General features: G+C 29.2%; 1 protein-coding gene across 1 annotated transcript; it reads left to right on the top strand.

Moving 5' to 3' along the window:
• Nucleotides 1–13,941: 13,941 nt before the first annotated feature.
• Nucleotides 13,942–15,495, top strand: LOC132933056 (uncharacterized). Its single transcript, XM_060999391.1, has 2 exons — nt 13,942–13,983; nt 14,647–15,495. The coding sequence occupies exons 1-2, from the start codon at nt 13,942–13,944 to the stop codon at nt 15,493–15,495; spliced, it is 891 nt and encodes a 296-aa protein (XP_060855374.1).
• The last annotated feature ends 551 nt before the right edge of the window (nt 15,496–16,046 follow it).

Raw genomic sequence — 16,046 nt, 5'->3', positions numbered from 1 at the left:
CTACCTTTTGTGACATATTTGCATACATATTTTATAGACTTGATTGAACTGGTTATTTCTACATTTATATGAGCACTAAAAGTACGCAATAACATAGGGTTATATGGAACAACCCACCTGTTATCTAAGTCAATTGACTTAATACTCACTTTGAAACCACCATCGTTTGTTGATCGCCTTCTATATTTTGGATAGCCATCTTCACCTCTTTGAGTTTCTTGAATGAGCGTAACTGGATAACGTTTGCTGCAAACACCTCCTTTCATGCACGGAGAATTTTTGTTCAAAAGTTCACATGGTCCATGTATCATGTTAGCCTTTACTATCTCGTACAGTAAAGGATCTACATCTGGATTCGGAATCTCAGCACACACGAATTTATCTATCATATCTGATGTAATTTGATTCTCCAACCATAGTAATATGTGTACGTGAGGTAGGCCTCGTTTCTGCCATTCAACTGAATATATATGGCACCTCACTTTCCCAAACAAATCTCCTTTTGTCAACAGATCTATTAACTCCTTAACTTTTCGATTAAATACTCTTGCAATGATGTCTGGGCGATTATTTATAAAACAACGAATGTACGTATATACGTATATATAATAATAACTAATTATATTATTCAAAGCTAAATAAAAAAACTTTAAAAATTAGACAATATAGCATATTTTATATCATAAAAAATAAAATTTTAGTTGCTAGTGAAGCTACGTCACACGATAATAGAAAAAAACGTGATAGTTTATATGTTAGTTAATAGTAGATAGGGCGATTGTAACTATCGTAGAGTTCGTACGGTAACATTACGTTGTCACGAAAACAACTACGTGTTTACTATCAACGTGCGACAGCAGCTTTCGAATAATCTTAACGTAAAAGCAATAAAAAAAAACATTATAGAAAAAATAATTTAAATTTATATATGTGTATAATATACGTTTTAGGATATATTTTATACAGTCATTAAACATTATTGAATATTTTAGTATAATAAAAAAAATTTTTTATATTAAAAACATTTTACGTAAGATAATATTACACGTGTAATACAACAATCACGTTATCTATAACAAATATTTATAATCAGCTATAGTATTTTAACATTGATAAAAACAAGGTATGGTGCAACACTACTAGATAACGGTATCTATAGTTATTATCATGAAAGAGATTGACTATTAAAGATTTTTGAGGTCAGGTAATAATTATCAAAATTATTGATGAATGATAAGCCCGATGTTCTATCTTATCTATGTAAATCTATGATAGTATGGTACATCAGTAAGTTATCTTCTATACTGTGGACGTGGTGTAATTATAAAGTATTATTGTTACTTGATCATAACTTAACAAAAAAAAAGAAAACAGCTTATATTATAGTAGTGACTAAAAGTGAGAGTTGAGAAACCGTCTTTCAACTACTTCTATTTTAATGTTTTTATTTTAAATAATCTATGAAAAAAAAATCTTTAAGTCTAAACACTCAATACCCATAGTAATATTATAAAACTGTATTATAATTACAACAATAAATTGTTATTATTCTATTTTATTTTTTAAAAAAAAGAAGTATGATGTTAAATTTAATAAATAACAATAAAAAAAAAATAGTACTTACATAGCTTGTAGAAATTGAGGTACTTTTTCTAAGTATGATGGCTGGTCTATTTGTTAGAGTTGTTTTGACAATCTTTTGACTGGCTGTTGAAGATGTTTGGTAAACTGCTGGCTGGATGTACATGAAGATGGCCCCCCGACTTTGTCCAAACATTTTCAAAATTATTGTAAATAATTGTAAATTAATTGTAAATAATTGTAAATTACATTTGCGAATTTGTAAATCAGCAGATAACTTATAAATCAAAAAACAAAAGTCGGGGGGCCAAGTTCACGTAGCCCCCCGACTTTGGCCGATCGCCTCCGGACAAACTGCAAGCAATTGTAAATTAATTGTAAATAATTGTAAATTACATTTGCGAATTTGTAAATCAGCAGATAACTTATAAATCAAAAAACAAAAGTCGGGGGGCCAAGTTCACGTAGCCCCCCGACTTTGGCCGATCGCCTCCGGACAAATTGCAGGCAATTGTAAATTAATTGTAAATAATTGTAAATTACATTTGCGAATTTGTAAATCAGCAGACAACTTATAAATCAAAAAACAAAAGTCGGGGGGCCAAGTTCACGTAGCCCCCCAACTTTGGCCGATCGCCTCCGGACAAATTGCAAGCAATTGTAAATTAATTGTAAATAATTGTAAATTACATTTGCGAATTTGTAAATCAGCAGACAACTTATAAATCAAAAAACAAAAGTCGGGGTGCCAAGTTCACGTAGCCCCCCGACTTTGGCCGATCGAGTCCAGCAATCCGACCAACTACATACGTTGGCTGATTTTGAGTTATTAGACCCTTCAGAAGTATTGTGATATTTTTTTAAGTATTAGGTAGTGTTGAAGTTATTATAATTTCCTGTTTAATTATACCCTTTTATTTTTAATAGTTTTTAGAGAATTTCTAAAATCTTCTTCCTTTCAAAACTTGTTTGGGTGTTAATGAATTGTATTACAAATGTTACATAATATTATTATATGATATTTGTTGAGGCTTCGAATGGAGTACAAGTGAGTTTTACCTAACGTTTATCATAAATTAAGAATAATTGTGGTATTTGTTGCTACATTACCGGCTGAGATCACCTTCAGTTGAAATCTATGCTGAAATGATCTATTTTAATATACAATTAGCTGGCTTAAAAACATAGTTTATTTCTTTTCATTATAACAAATTATTTAAAAATATAAAATTATGATTGGTTAAAAAGTAGTAACTCGTATCTTTAATTAAAAAATAAAATATAACTGTATTCAATAAAATAAAATATAGCTCAATAAAAATATTACTTTTTGGTATAAACTAATAAATGTGGATTCACTTTTATCTGTTCTGGTTTCTTACATCTGGCGATTTTTTTAACCAAATCGTTGTGGGTTTCCCATATTGTGTTTGTTTCCAAACGGCGTACATGGCTTATATAATGTCCATTTGTATAATTGATGGATCCATTTAAAAAAAAGCTGAGTAAAAAGTATAATGTAGTATAATTTCATTTTATTACATAAATTAATTAATAAATGATACATACCTCTCATTATTGACACTCAATTCTAGCGGGAAGTGAGCCATATTAAAATGTTTGGTTCCTACGACTTGATCCATTTCAATAAATATATGATGACTTAATTTTTTGTTTGCCGAAACTATCCCGTTGCATGATGGTTGACGACAGTTATAATTTCTCTCTTCTGTATATGTTTTTAGCAGACCTTCCAAATTTGATATTTTTTGAAGTTTTTGTGTATCCAATATGATTGTACTACAATTTTTGATGTTATTGGCATTTTCACAATTTGTATTAGAACATTTGATATGTTCTTTCGCTGATGGAAATTCTTGTAATAATTTATAAATTATGAATGTTACGTTGCACTCAGAGTTTATAACTTTCAATCCAGATACTCCGTCTTCTTCGTCAAATATTTTCCTTATTAATTTAACTCGTTCTTTATATATAGTTTTTGGGGAATTTCCACAAGCCACTGATTTGCAAAAATTCAAAAACTCATCAGAACTTTCATCAATATAATGTTTATATTCATCATTATCAATATATGCTCTTGAAATAATTACGGCTACAGAATCAAACGCACAAGTGTTATTTACAAGATATCTTTTTTTTTCCATGTAAACTATAGATGATAAATTACCATTCAATAGTAATGAGTTGAAATTTGATCTTGTTTTTCTTTTATTAAACGACAGTTCGATATCTCTATTTGCTTGCATATATTTTGTTATTCTCTGTCTTTTAGGCTTATCATTAAAATATATTTCCTGTGATTCACCACCACGTCCACGCCAATTTTCATATTCTTCACCAGACTGAGAAGTTGAAAGGGTTATTGAGTTGTCGTCAGATATTTCATCTTCTATACAACTATATTTGCTATCAGATTTTTCGCCTTCACATACATCTGGTTTTTTGTCAGAGACTACATTTGGTAGCGTGTCGTTTATTTCTTTGTCAAACTCTTCATCAAATGAGTCGTTAATATCAAATATTGTCTTTGAACAACTTGGTATATATACATCTTTGTCATGCTGAATACAAATATCATTTTGAACATCAATGATATCAAGTGGTTTTGTTTTCTCAACTGATAATGTATTTTTTGTATCCTGGCCTTTAACTGATATTTCTTGTTTATTTATTTTTGCTGAGTTTCGAATTTGGGCACTCTTGAATAGTCGAGCATTACTATTTATGCTATTTAAATGATTTATAACAAATCTGTCTACTGTCATTGGTTTACGTTCAAAACGAAGAATATTGCATTTCAGTTCTTTAAAGTCCCCTTCGACGGATGCAGAAGTAGCAATATCATATGGGGAATCAAACAATGATTGCATGACAGATGTCCAAAGAGGAAAGTGCTTACATAAACGTATAATATCAGTGGTTAGTTCTGGAAGTAAATGAGCAGACAAACGGTTACCTTTTTGTTCAGAATTATCTTTACTTGTTTTTAATACATCTTCTAGAAATGCTGTAATCTGGGTTGGACGTTCATCGAAACCAGAAGCCAAATTTTCTTCAGAGTCTTCGTTAAATTCTTCATCGTCTAACATATCAAAATTTACTCCGTCTTTAATTGGTATAATATCCTTTATACGATTTACTAAATAGACTCTACTTTTTTCTGAAGGATTAGGTTTTGTACAACATTTATCTAACCATCCATCAGTTTCACTTAATACAACAGTTAGTAAGTTTGTTAAAATTTCACGAAAATCATCAATGTGTTTTGATACTAAAAGGAGTCTGAGACAACTGACATAGAATACTTTAAGATGTTTATTTTTCCCATTCAAACATTTAAGTCTACAAAATATTTTTACCATGTGGGCAACGTCTATTCTTATGTAGCATGATGGTAAATTACTATGTGATTTATTTAAGCATAAAAAACATTTGTCAACATATTCACTTAAGGATGCATTACAAAAAGCACGAGACATAGCACCCAGTATTGGTAATGAATAATCACACACTGCTTCTTGAGGACATCGAATTACCACTTTTTTCCAACGCCATAACCAATTGAATATATTGTCTGTATCGTGACTTTCAGACACCATTTGTACTACTGGAATTTGCCCAAAACCCGTATTTATTACTCCTTCATAAAGAAAGATATTATTTGATGATATGTTCATACTTGTTCTTTTAATTTTTTGTACTAAACCACCTGTAGCATCTATGGCTAATCTGCAATAACTTTTTACTTCATCTTTGTAAATAATAATTTGATGACTGGACCAATAGTAAACAAAAAATGGATCCATACCAATATTATATATTGATCCAGCATAAGTTGAATTATGTTTGAACTCAACGAGAGATTTAATAGGACACTTTTCAACAATTCCTAATGATATATCTTTAAATTGCTGCTTAGCTTTGCTCAAAGTATTAAGAGTATAAAGATTTGGCGGAGAAGTACATCCAAATTCCAAATCTTTGGCATTTTTTCTCCTCCAATTAGATCCAAAATCTGACGACAATTGTTCCCCAACAATTTTTCGTTTGAAACCTTTTAATGGACGCTTAGTGTCATGTTTTGTTTCGGTGCCCCTAGTGTCGTTAGTACGGAGACTAAGGATAAGTGCTTCACCACCTTTAGGTTCTGTGTCTGACCACCCTTCCATTTCAGAACCACAATCTTTACATTTAGCACAGAACCAAATATAATGTTTACTATTCCGAGGATCACGACTAACTTTTCCTCTTTTATATATGAAATTGCATGGAAGTTTATGCTCTTTTAAAAATATATCGTTGATCATATCTGTCCAAATTCCTGGTGGGAGTATGTCATACGATCTGTACGCAGATTTTTTATCCTTATAAGACACAGTTTTAGGTTTAATTTGAGTGAACACATTAAAAGGAATAGTTATTTGAAATAACTTTTTGAGGAATTCACCTTCATTAAATTGCAATGAACATTCTGTATCTGATGATGAACTTTGGTCTACTTCTATAGCATTATTTATATGATCTTCCAATCCAAGCAATTTAATTAATCTAGATTTCCATCCATGTCTATCCTCATAAAACATAATATATAATGAATTTGAAGGAAGTTTGTAATTTAAATCTTCAGATAAAACTTTCCACACATTACTTGAAACTGGGCTAATTAAACCTTGTTCATTTATAATTTCATGCTTTCTTTTTTTTAATGTCTCAAAAACTAGGTTCTCGTCAACACGAGGTTTTCGTCCCCTTTTAACTGTAGCCTAAAATATACAATTTATTTTATAGTTTTCACCGAATCAAAACTTTTTTTTTTTTTTTTTATTTAATAAGAAAATATACAACTATACAATTAAGCACAACAAGTAATAATGATGAAGAGGATTACATAACATGAAAAACCTAACCTAACCTACTTGAAATTAAAACTTTATAATATTTATAATGGATTAATGAATTAATAGTATTAGCAGTGTCTAGTATTGATTTACACTTTGTACAGTTTTTACGTATTATAACTATTTGTTACGTTAATTAATAGTTATATTTTACGCCATTACATGTAAAATGAATGGCATCATTTTACGATCATTGTTGGTTTACTGGTTTGATCCTTTTAAAGAACAATTTGCTAAGGATTGGCTTTTATAAAATTTAAATTTTTTTAAGAATTAATTAGATCTATATTTGATAAAATATGTTTAAAAAAAATCTGTTTAATGAAAGATTCGTATTTTATAAAAATAAATTTAATAAAAATTCTATTTGATAAAAAATTCAATGATAATTATATATGTAATGAAGAAATGGATAATTCATAATAAAAATTTAAAAAATACTAAATAATAATCTGAATTTGCTAAAAACCTTTATTTGTAAAAAAATCAATATTTGATAAAAAATCTAAATTTGAAAAAAAAATTTATAAAACAAAATCCCTGATAAAAAATTCATATTTTTAAAAAAAACTTAAATGAAATAAAAAATAATAATGTGAGGTATTTTTCGTTTGATAAAAATCTATGGTTTAAAAAATATATATTTGATAAAATATGGTTAAAAAAATCTAAATTTATACAAAATCTTTATTTGATACACAATCAATATTTGGTAAAAAAAACATAAAAATATAGTTTTTTTTAGCAAATTTGGATTATAAATTAACATTTTTTTTATTCAATAGATTTTTTACAAAATATTATCTATTTTTAATTTAAAATATAGATTTTTTGAATAATGAATTTTTTATCAAACATATTTTTTATCAATTTGCTTTAACAGATTTTTTATTGATTTCTTATCAATTTAAATTTTTTTAATATAAACTAAAGTAAAACACAAAAAACATATACAATATTATATATTTTTATATTATATTATGTCGCGTGAGTTAGAAACCCGTCGACGTTACATATGCCTCATAAATGATAGTACCTATAGGTAATTTTGAAATACATGTTATGCGGTGGGCCCACTTTGAGAAGTTGACCATAGATATTATATAATATATACATCCCTATACCTAATATTACATCCATTACAAAGTAACTCACTACATAGATGGATATTGTAAGAACCAAAAACTTATCTTTACTAATCATTCAGATAAAAATATAATCAAATCAAATGTCTTGATAGAAATTAAGTATTATAACTTTATGGCATACAAAAATTGAATCAACAAATATGAATTTAGTGTGGACTATGAAAAGAATTACCTATGGCTGTATCATTTAATAAATTTATTTTAATAATAGGTACACACTATTGTAATTGAAAATATTTTTAAACTTACCATTATAAACAAGATGTATTAAGTTTCAAGTAAAATATAACAATACACAACTTATTATAAAATATATAAACCAGGGTAAAATGCAAGAGCATGCGACTGGACATCTGGACTGCATATGAGAACACAATCACTATAATTTTAATTTAATAATATTGTTATCAATCAGTAAATTTTAGCCTATATTATTATTGTTGTCTACAGAAATCGTCAATGGCATATCTAGACGACGCCTTTACACAAAAATAGGAAATCCCGAAAAAATACAACACACAAGTAACGACACGTCCACCATGCAATAATAATAACAATCGGTACAGTCGAAACAATATAATTTGATTTAATGCTGAGGCCACACGATGCGTTATTACTGAAAGCATTGGGTTTTTATACAGACGGTTTAGTTTTAAATATAACATGCTACATAATGCAATCTCACAATGATCTCCCAAAAAAATTAAAGTTTTGTTTCAACAGGAGATATAATGGTGAATTAGCATATTATATTAAGTATTAAATAAAACAGAAATTGAATTCAAATTTAACACCATTCATTACAGTGACCCACTTGTAACCTACTGTACAGCAGAGTGACATCCACTTACCCACCTTTTGTTTTTTGATTTCTAAGTTTTCTGCTGATTTACAAATTCGCAAATGTAATTTACAATTATTTACAATTAATTTACAATTGCTTGCAATTTGTCCGGAGGCGATCGGCCAAAGTTGGAGGGCTACGTGAACTTGGCTCCCCGACTTTTGATTTTTGATTTATAAGTTGTCTGCTGATTTACAAATTCGCAAATGTAATTTACAATTATTTACAATTAATTTACAATTGCCTGCAATTTGTCCGGAGGCGATCGGCCAAAGTCGGGGGGCTACGTGAACTTGGCCCCCCGACTTTTGTTTTTTGATTTATAAGTTATCTGCTGATTTACAAATTTGCAAATGTAATTTACAATTATTTACAATTAATTTACAATTATTTACAATAATTTTGAAAATGTTTGGACAAAGACGGGGGGCCATATTCATGTACGTGCTGGCTGGCTGTTGTTTTGGCGAAGAAGACTGGTCTGCTGCTGGCTGCTCTTGGAACTGCTGTTGCTTGAACTGATGACGATAAGCTAAGAAATTCTGGGTTTTATACCCGAAAATAACCCTCTCTTCTCTCATTAGAATTTTTTTGTGATGGATTTAAACATTTCAACTTATTTTACATCCTGTTTTAATATTATAATGGCATTGACATTAAGTAAATGTGAAAACATTTGACTGAGCAGGTTATATTAGCAGCAATTTAGATTCATATAATATAATTGGTTTTTGAGAATGAATGTATACATTCTAAGCATTGACATTTAGTAAATGTGAAAACATTTGGCTGGACAGGTTATGTTAGCAACAATTAAAATTCATATAATGTAATTGGTTTTTGAGAATGAATGTATACATTCTAATTTATTTTAAATCCTGTTTGTAATAATTTAAATTCATGTAATGTAATTTGCTGTTGTATATGAACATGTTTCAGCACCCATCTAAGGTAAGGTTATTGTAGAAATTTATTAAAGGAGGGTATTGACCATGGTAAAAGGTGAATGTCATAAACATTTGGCTGGGATAGGTTATGTTAGCGTCAATTTAAAGTCATGTAATGTGATTTTGCTGTTGTACCTGTATGTTCATGTTTTAGCAGGTTTCTATAATGTAAGGCTATGACCATTTGTATACTTAATTATTGAAGTAGTGGTAAAAATCTGTGTATAAAAGACAGAGGGAATTCTCTAATATTCACCAGTCTTCAAGATTTCATCCCAGGACAAGAAGCTCAGTTCAACAGAAATACTACCAAAATAAAATGTCGTACCGTACAATTACTTCAACTGATTCAGAGGTTAGTAACTACTTAGTAAATATCTTATAACCATAGCAAATTGGAGGCCGGTCGTAACACCACTCAACGCTATGGTTATAATTCTTAAAATAATATTAAATGACTGATTATAACATAGTATATTGGAAGTGCGTCGTAACATTACTCAACGCTTTGGGTATAATTCTTGGTACATAGAAAAAATATATAATGGAAAAAAAACAGTAAAAAATAATATACTATGTTTTATGTTTCACAGAATGAACATTTTAGCGAATCAATTGATATAAGACCGTCTTTTTCAAAAACAAAACCTGGATCAAAACGTTCTGCAGAAAAAACAATTGTTAAAAAACCTATGAAAAAGAAGCAGAATAAAATGGTAATAAAAATAATATTTTTTCCTAATGATAGCATAAATAATTTATTTTTTTTTATAGAATGCATCATACAGAGATAATATCAGCGAACGCTTGAGATCAGAAGATTTTGATGTTGAAGTATTTAATTCGCTAACATTCAGACAAGGAGATGGCGTTGTGACAATAAAGACACCTTTTGAAGAAAAAGGAAAGGATCTTTGGGTGCTAAGTCATTATAAGGTTACTAACATCGAGAATGTACCATTAAAGGACAGGTAAATACATTGGTTTAAATTTAAAAACTATTGCTGAATCTGTTTTTTTTTTTACTGATTTTATTTACTTCTTTTGTTTTTAAATAAAATAATTTGTTGTAATAGATGGAAGTTCAGTGAAGCTACTGTTAGATTGTACACGACCGACGAATCAAAAGATCAAACACTTCATACTGGTCTTAATGAGACAATGCAAATTATATTTGATAAATTACTAACCGATCCAAAGCGTCAAACTATTAAAAGCAAGTCGGTTGTTTGATTATTATACGGAAAAATGAGTTTCATTTAATAAAACAACATATTATTATACATGTATGTTTTTATTTGTTCAATACTCAAAGGTCTTGGAAAACATAAACCTATAAACTATATAGTATGTCTGAGAAAAAAATTTCTAATTGAAACATTGCTATCAATTCTGTACTATCAAAATTTAATCTACTTATTTACTGAAAACATAAAATTTGAAACTAAAACGCATTAAAACTATTATTTATGATTAAATGTAACATGTAATTTAAGAAAAAAAAGCAAGTTTATTATTGAATAAAAAAGTTTTTATTTTTTAAATAAATAATTATTAAACATATTTATATATTTTATATTATTAGATCTTGTAAAATCATATCGGACATTGTGTTAAAATGAAATTGTAATATTTCATATAAAAATGATGTGTCATCGTTCTGTAAATGATTATAATAATTAAAATCATAGTTTTGAATATATTGGTTGGTAAATTCGTTCCTTTGGCAAGTGGATGGCAGACCACGGACATCATTTTTAATTAGGTCATATGCAGTGTTGAAAGTAATTTGATAATTTGCTAAACGTTTTTGCTTGTCTACCACATACAAATCAATCAAATTCTGTAATTGACGAAGCCGGTACAAATCTACGTGTGTCAAGGTAATATATTCCTCGTTTAGATGTAGGGTAATTGAACTCTGTTTAACATTAATTGAATATGAAAAGGAATCGGTAATCTTTACACGCCTCACCCTGGTATTTAGGTTATTAATAATTGAATTGTAATTAGATTCAGACATCAGTGTGAACCATTCTTATAAACTTAATGTAATAATTTTCTTTGAAAGTTTACATTCTAATAATAAAATAATTGAAATCTGCTTATTAATTAGTAATCCAACTGTAATACTTTTCTTGTTAAAAGCTCGGATGTCGAATGTAGACTTACAGACAATTATTGGTGGACTCATAATGAAGTTTTTTTTGCTAAATTTTTTAAAAAAGTACACAGTAAAAAGTAGGATATAACTGTTAGGAGTTATACATTGGACTGTTAGTTTTTTCCTTTGCAGTCATATTTTATACTAAAAACTCGGATAAAAAAAAAAAAATGCAAAAAATGTGAACGTACAGATAGCCAATTAGTGCATACTAGAGAGGGAATTTACATATACTTACTAACCTGATACCTGAAAAACATTTTAAATTATTATATACACACTAACCCGCTAGGCTATACGTCCACGAGATATTAAATCGAATAATAAAACATTTAAGATAAAACATTCAATTTTTTTTTTATTTTTTTTTTTTATTCAATACAGCAAATATTATAAACAGTATATTATATAAAAAAAACATGATTTAACAAATGGTGTCGTACGAACCGGTTTCACAATTACAAATAACTTCGGTTTTACAATATTTACTTAAGACTTTTTGAACAAACTGATAACCTTTCATTAATAATACATATAAACATTTTGGTGAGAATCGGGTATGTTCTATAAAACAATTATCATCGATTTCAAAACTATGTAGAATTACTCCACACCAATGACATTGAACTGCGTCATCGAGATTGATATAGTAAAATCCACATTCTGAGAGCTTGAACTTATTCTGGCCGGTATTTGAAGGAAAACTTTTAAAAGATCGTAACCTAGATACAAATGCAGAGAATTCTGGATACGCTGGCGTTGAATTGAATCGTATTTGATCGACCAATGACTGGACATCGTTTGCGCATTTTTGAAAATTCATTTTTGAAGAAATTAAATAACTTATACAATTTAATAAAACTTTGAGAAAATAAAGAAAAATGAGACACGACTTGAGTGAACGATGGATCATTAGTAACTGAATATGAAAAAATAATCAGCAATCAGCTTAAAATAATAAATAAAGTTTTTATCATTATTAAAAAAATCAGTGTAACCAACATGAGTAAAAATGAAATACAGTACATTTTTTCGAGGTAAAATTTACTAACAATCGGTGTGAAATGTGTTACACGGTAAATCTGAGTGCTTCAAGTGAGACATTCTCCCTTGAAAAAAAATTTTTACCGTGGAAAAGCTGGCTGTGAACATACAAATATATACTACTACCAGGTAACTAAATACTTTTGTGTATTTAAATTTTTTTAAAACATGTTATAATTTTAAATATACTAGCATAAGAAATTTATTTCTAAATTAATTTGTATATTTTATAGGAACATCTACGGCATCCCAACCACATGATACTTCATCCACTGTACCTGTTGTTAGTCATTTTACAAACAACATTAATACTAATGAGACTACAGTGGCAACAACTGAATCTGAGCCACCTATAAAGAGACAAAAATAACTTTTATTGTCAAATAGGTAAAACTCAATTAGAGTTACTGAATTGTATTAAGAATAATAGTATAAATGTATAATAAGTATAACACTTAAATTGTAGTACAACTTAAATGAGTTTATTTTTTAGTTTACAGCTTGGACATTTTCCAACTGGTTTGGATACATCAACCTCTGGAAGGTTTCAAAAACAAAAGTTATGTTGTTTAGTTTAATACAGCTTTGGGTTAAGTATACAAATAGAGTAAAAATATATTACAAAAAAATGTGCCATATTTTTAATATTATTAATTTGAAAAAATTACTAGTAAAATATGGTCAAATCAAATAAGTTTTAGTTTTCAAGAAAATTGTAAATTCAACTGGTTTGAATGATAGTTATAAGTTATAACTCTTTGAGCTATAAGATACAAGCGATATTATAGAAGCTTTTCATTTATATAACTACAAAATTTTGATTTATAAATTATATTACTTAATCAAAACATGTTCTGCTATATAAATTTGGAGTATTTGGTTTTTAGTTTTTATTCATAATATTATGTTTTTTTTAAATTTTTACATTTGAACTATTCATTACCTATTGTTGGGAACGTACGTATTACGTACATTAAATATTATATATCGGCTTTACGAATGTTCGCGAACCGTCGCGCGGTAGCGTGCCGGGTCGCGAACATTCTATACTCCGGCCCACGAGAGTCCATATGTCAGAACGCGTCCGTCGCTGCGCATCGGTTCCCCTTCCATACGCCGAATCATACCGATCGGAAACCGGCCGGCAACGATCGCCGACAGCCGTCGTTGACATTCGTATCTACGGAGTGACTGCAGCAAACGCGTGTTTACGTGATACCATAAAATTTAATTGTTCACATTGCATAACGTATTATTTTGCGTTTTTTTTCCAATTTTTTTTAAATTCAATATGGAGATTGTTACACCCCCAAAACGAAATCGAAGTGGAAAGGTAAGCATTTTAATATATATTTATAATATTTATATTTTATTTGCCAATATTCACTAATGGGTGGCTGCTTAATCACACTTTTCACGTTATTTATTATTTTTTTTTTAATTAGGTACTCTCGTCATATTAACATTAAACATCAAAATATTTTATTTAAATTTAAATTGTATTAGTGTCACCCAGTGAATATTTAAATGTCTAACGTATTTTTTGAATTATTCAAATTATTATTATTATTTATGGTAATCGGAAAAAAAGCCCCGATATTCAAATTCTGTAAAAAAAAAGCCCTGTACCTACTAAATACATTACTATTTTATAATTAATAGATCGTCGTTGACACGAAAAAACTTCCTATGTGATGAAATATTGACAATTTGTACAATAAATACATATTATAATATATTATATTAAGTTTTTTACTTCAATTTTTTTCAGAATAAAAATGTATATTTTATTACGTTTTTTAAATGTATTTTCATTAATCATTGATGATTTGTGATTTTTTAAAACGTTTTTCGTCTCTCCTGAAAAATTAGGTTTAAGCACAAGGGAGATTTTTTCGTGTCAACGACGAGATATTACATGTTAAGGAATGTTATTGAACTATTTGTTATTAGATGTACATACATTAAAATTTGTTTTTTTTTTATAATTACTTAGGTTGTGCATACCAAACAGAAACAAATTATTATAAATGTATACAAGGATATCCTCATCACAGAACCCGATATTACTTATGAAAATTTAGTGAAAAGGGTGTCTATAGCATGTGGCATTGGAGTACTAACAGTCAAAAACACAATCAGCGAATACAAGCGTACGGGCAAAGTATCCTCACCAATGAATAAAAAGAAAAGACCTACTGTAATAGATAAAGTTGACGATTTTGACAAAGATGCAATTCGTCAAAAAATCCATGCATTTTGGTTCAGACGAGAAATTCCGACATTAACAAAAATAATACAAGTAGTAAACGATGATCCTGATCTTCCAAATCTAACACGTACGTCATTCCAAAGATTGTTAAAGAGCATGCAATTTGAGTACACAAAAAGGGACAGAAACAGTGCTCTTACCGAAAGAGAGGATCTTGTTACTTGGCGGCGCAGTTATATTTCTGACATTCGACGTTATCGAGAGGAAGGCCGAACAATTTATTTTTTGGATGAGACGTGGGTCAATGCTGGAGATTGTTCGTCAAGAGTATGGGTCGACCAAACAATACAATCACACCGAGATGCTTTCCTCAGAGGCTTAACTACAGGGTCACATAATCCAACAGGAAAAGGCAAACGGCTCATTGTGGTTCACATCGGGTCAGCTGAGGGTTTCGTCGCAGGTGGTCTTTTGTGTTTTGAATCAAAAAAAAACACATCTGACTACCACGACGAAATGAACGGAGATACATTTTTCGAATGGTTCTGTGGCGTTTTACCTTTACCTCTATTTTTAAACCATGAGATACAAGAGTTGATTTTATTAACATTGAAAGCGTTTCTCCATCTGTAGTTTCTGTTTTATAAAAACCGAGAAAAACTTCTGCTGGAGACAAATCTTTTGTTGCATATCTTATAATAATTGCAACTTGTTCATGTCGAGACAAATCTTGAGTTTCGTCAACTATTATACTGAAAATGCCTGCAGCTATTACATTATCAATTATATTTTTAATAACAATATTAGCTAAATACTCAAGAAATGTATTTGTGCAATCGCCACTGATATAACGAAACGTCTTTTCTTTTTCAATAAAATATCGTTGGATAATATCATTATCGTTAGCACGAAGTGTTAATAGTTCTAGACAATTTCCTTTGTTTGAAGAGTCTTCGTCTTCTCTATGGCCTCTGACAGCGATGCCTTGACGAGCACAAAAAAGTAAACTGTCTAAAATACATTTTAAATAGGCTCGATTATCAGCTACTATTTGCTGATGGTGTGTATTAACTTTACTAATTATACTCCCAGATTTCTTAGCACTTTTATAACCAGCTAATTTGGCACTAGCTTCTTTGTGTCCAAATGACTTTTCATGCTGAGGAAAAGACTTATAACTAGCT

This window comes from Metopolophium dirhodum, chromosome 1 (assembly GCF_019925205.1).
Source record: "Metopolophium dirhodum isolate CAU chromosome 1, ASM1992520v1, whole genome shotgun sequence".
NCBI lineage: Eukaryota > Metazoa > Arthropoda > Insecta > Hemiptera > Aphididae > Metopolophium > Metopolophium dirhodum.
The sequence above is the reverse complement of the archived record's forward strand: the minus strand, read 5'-3'. Positions and strand labels throughout refer to the sequence as shown.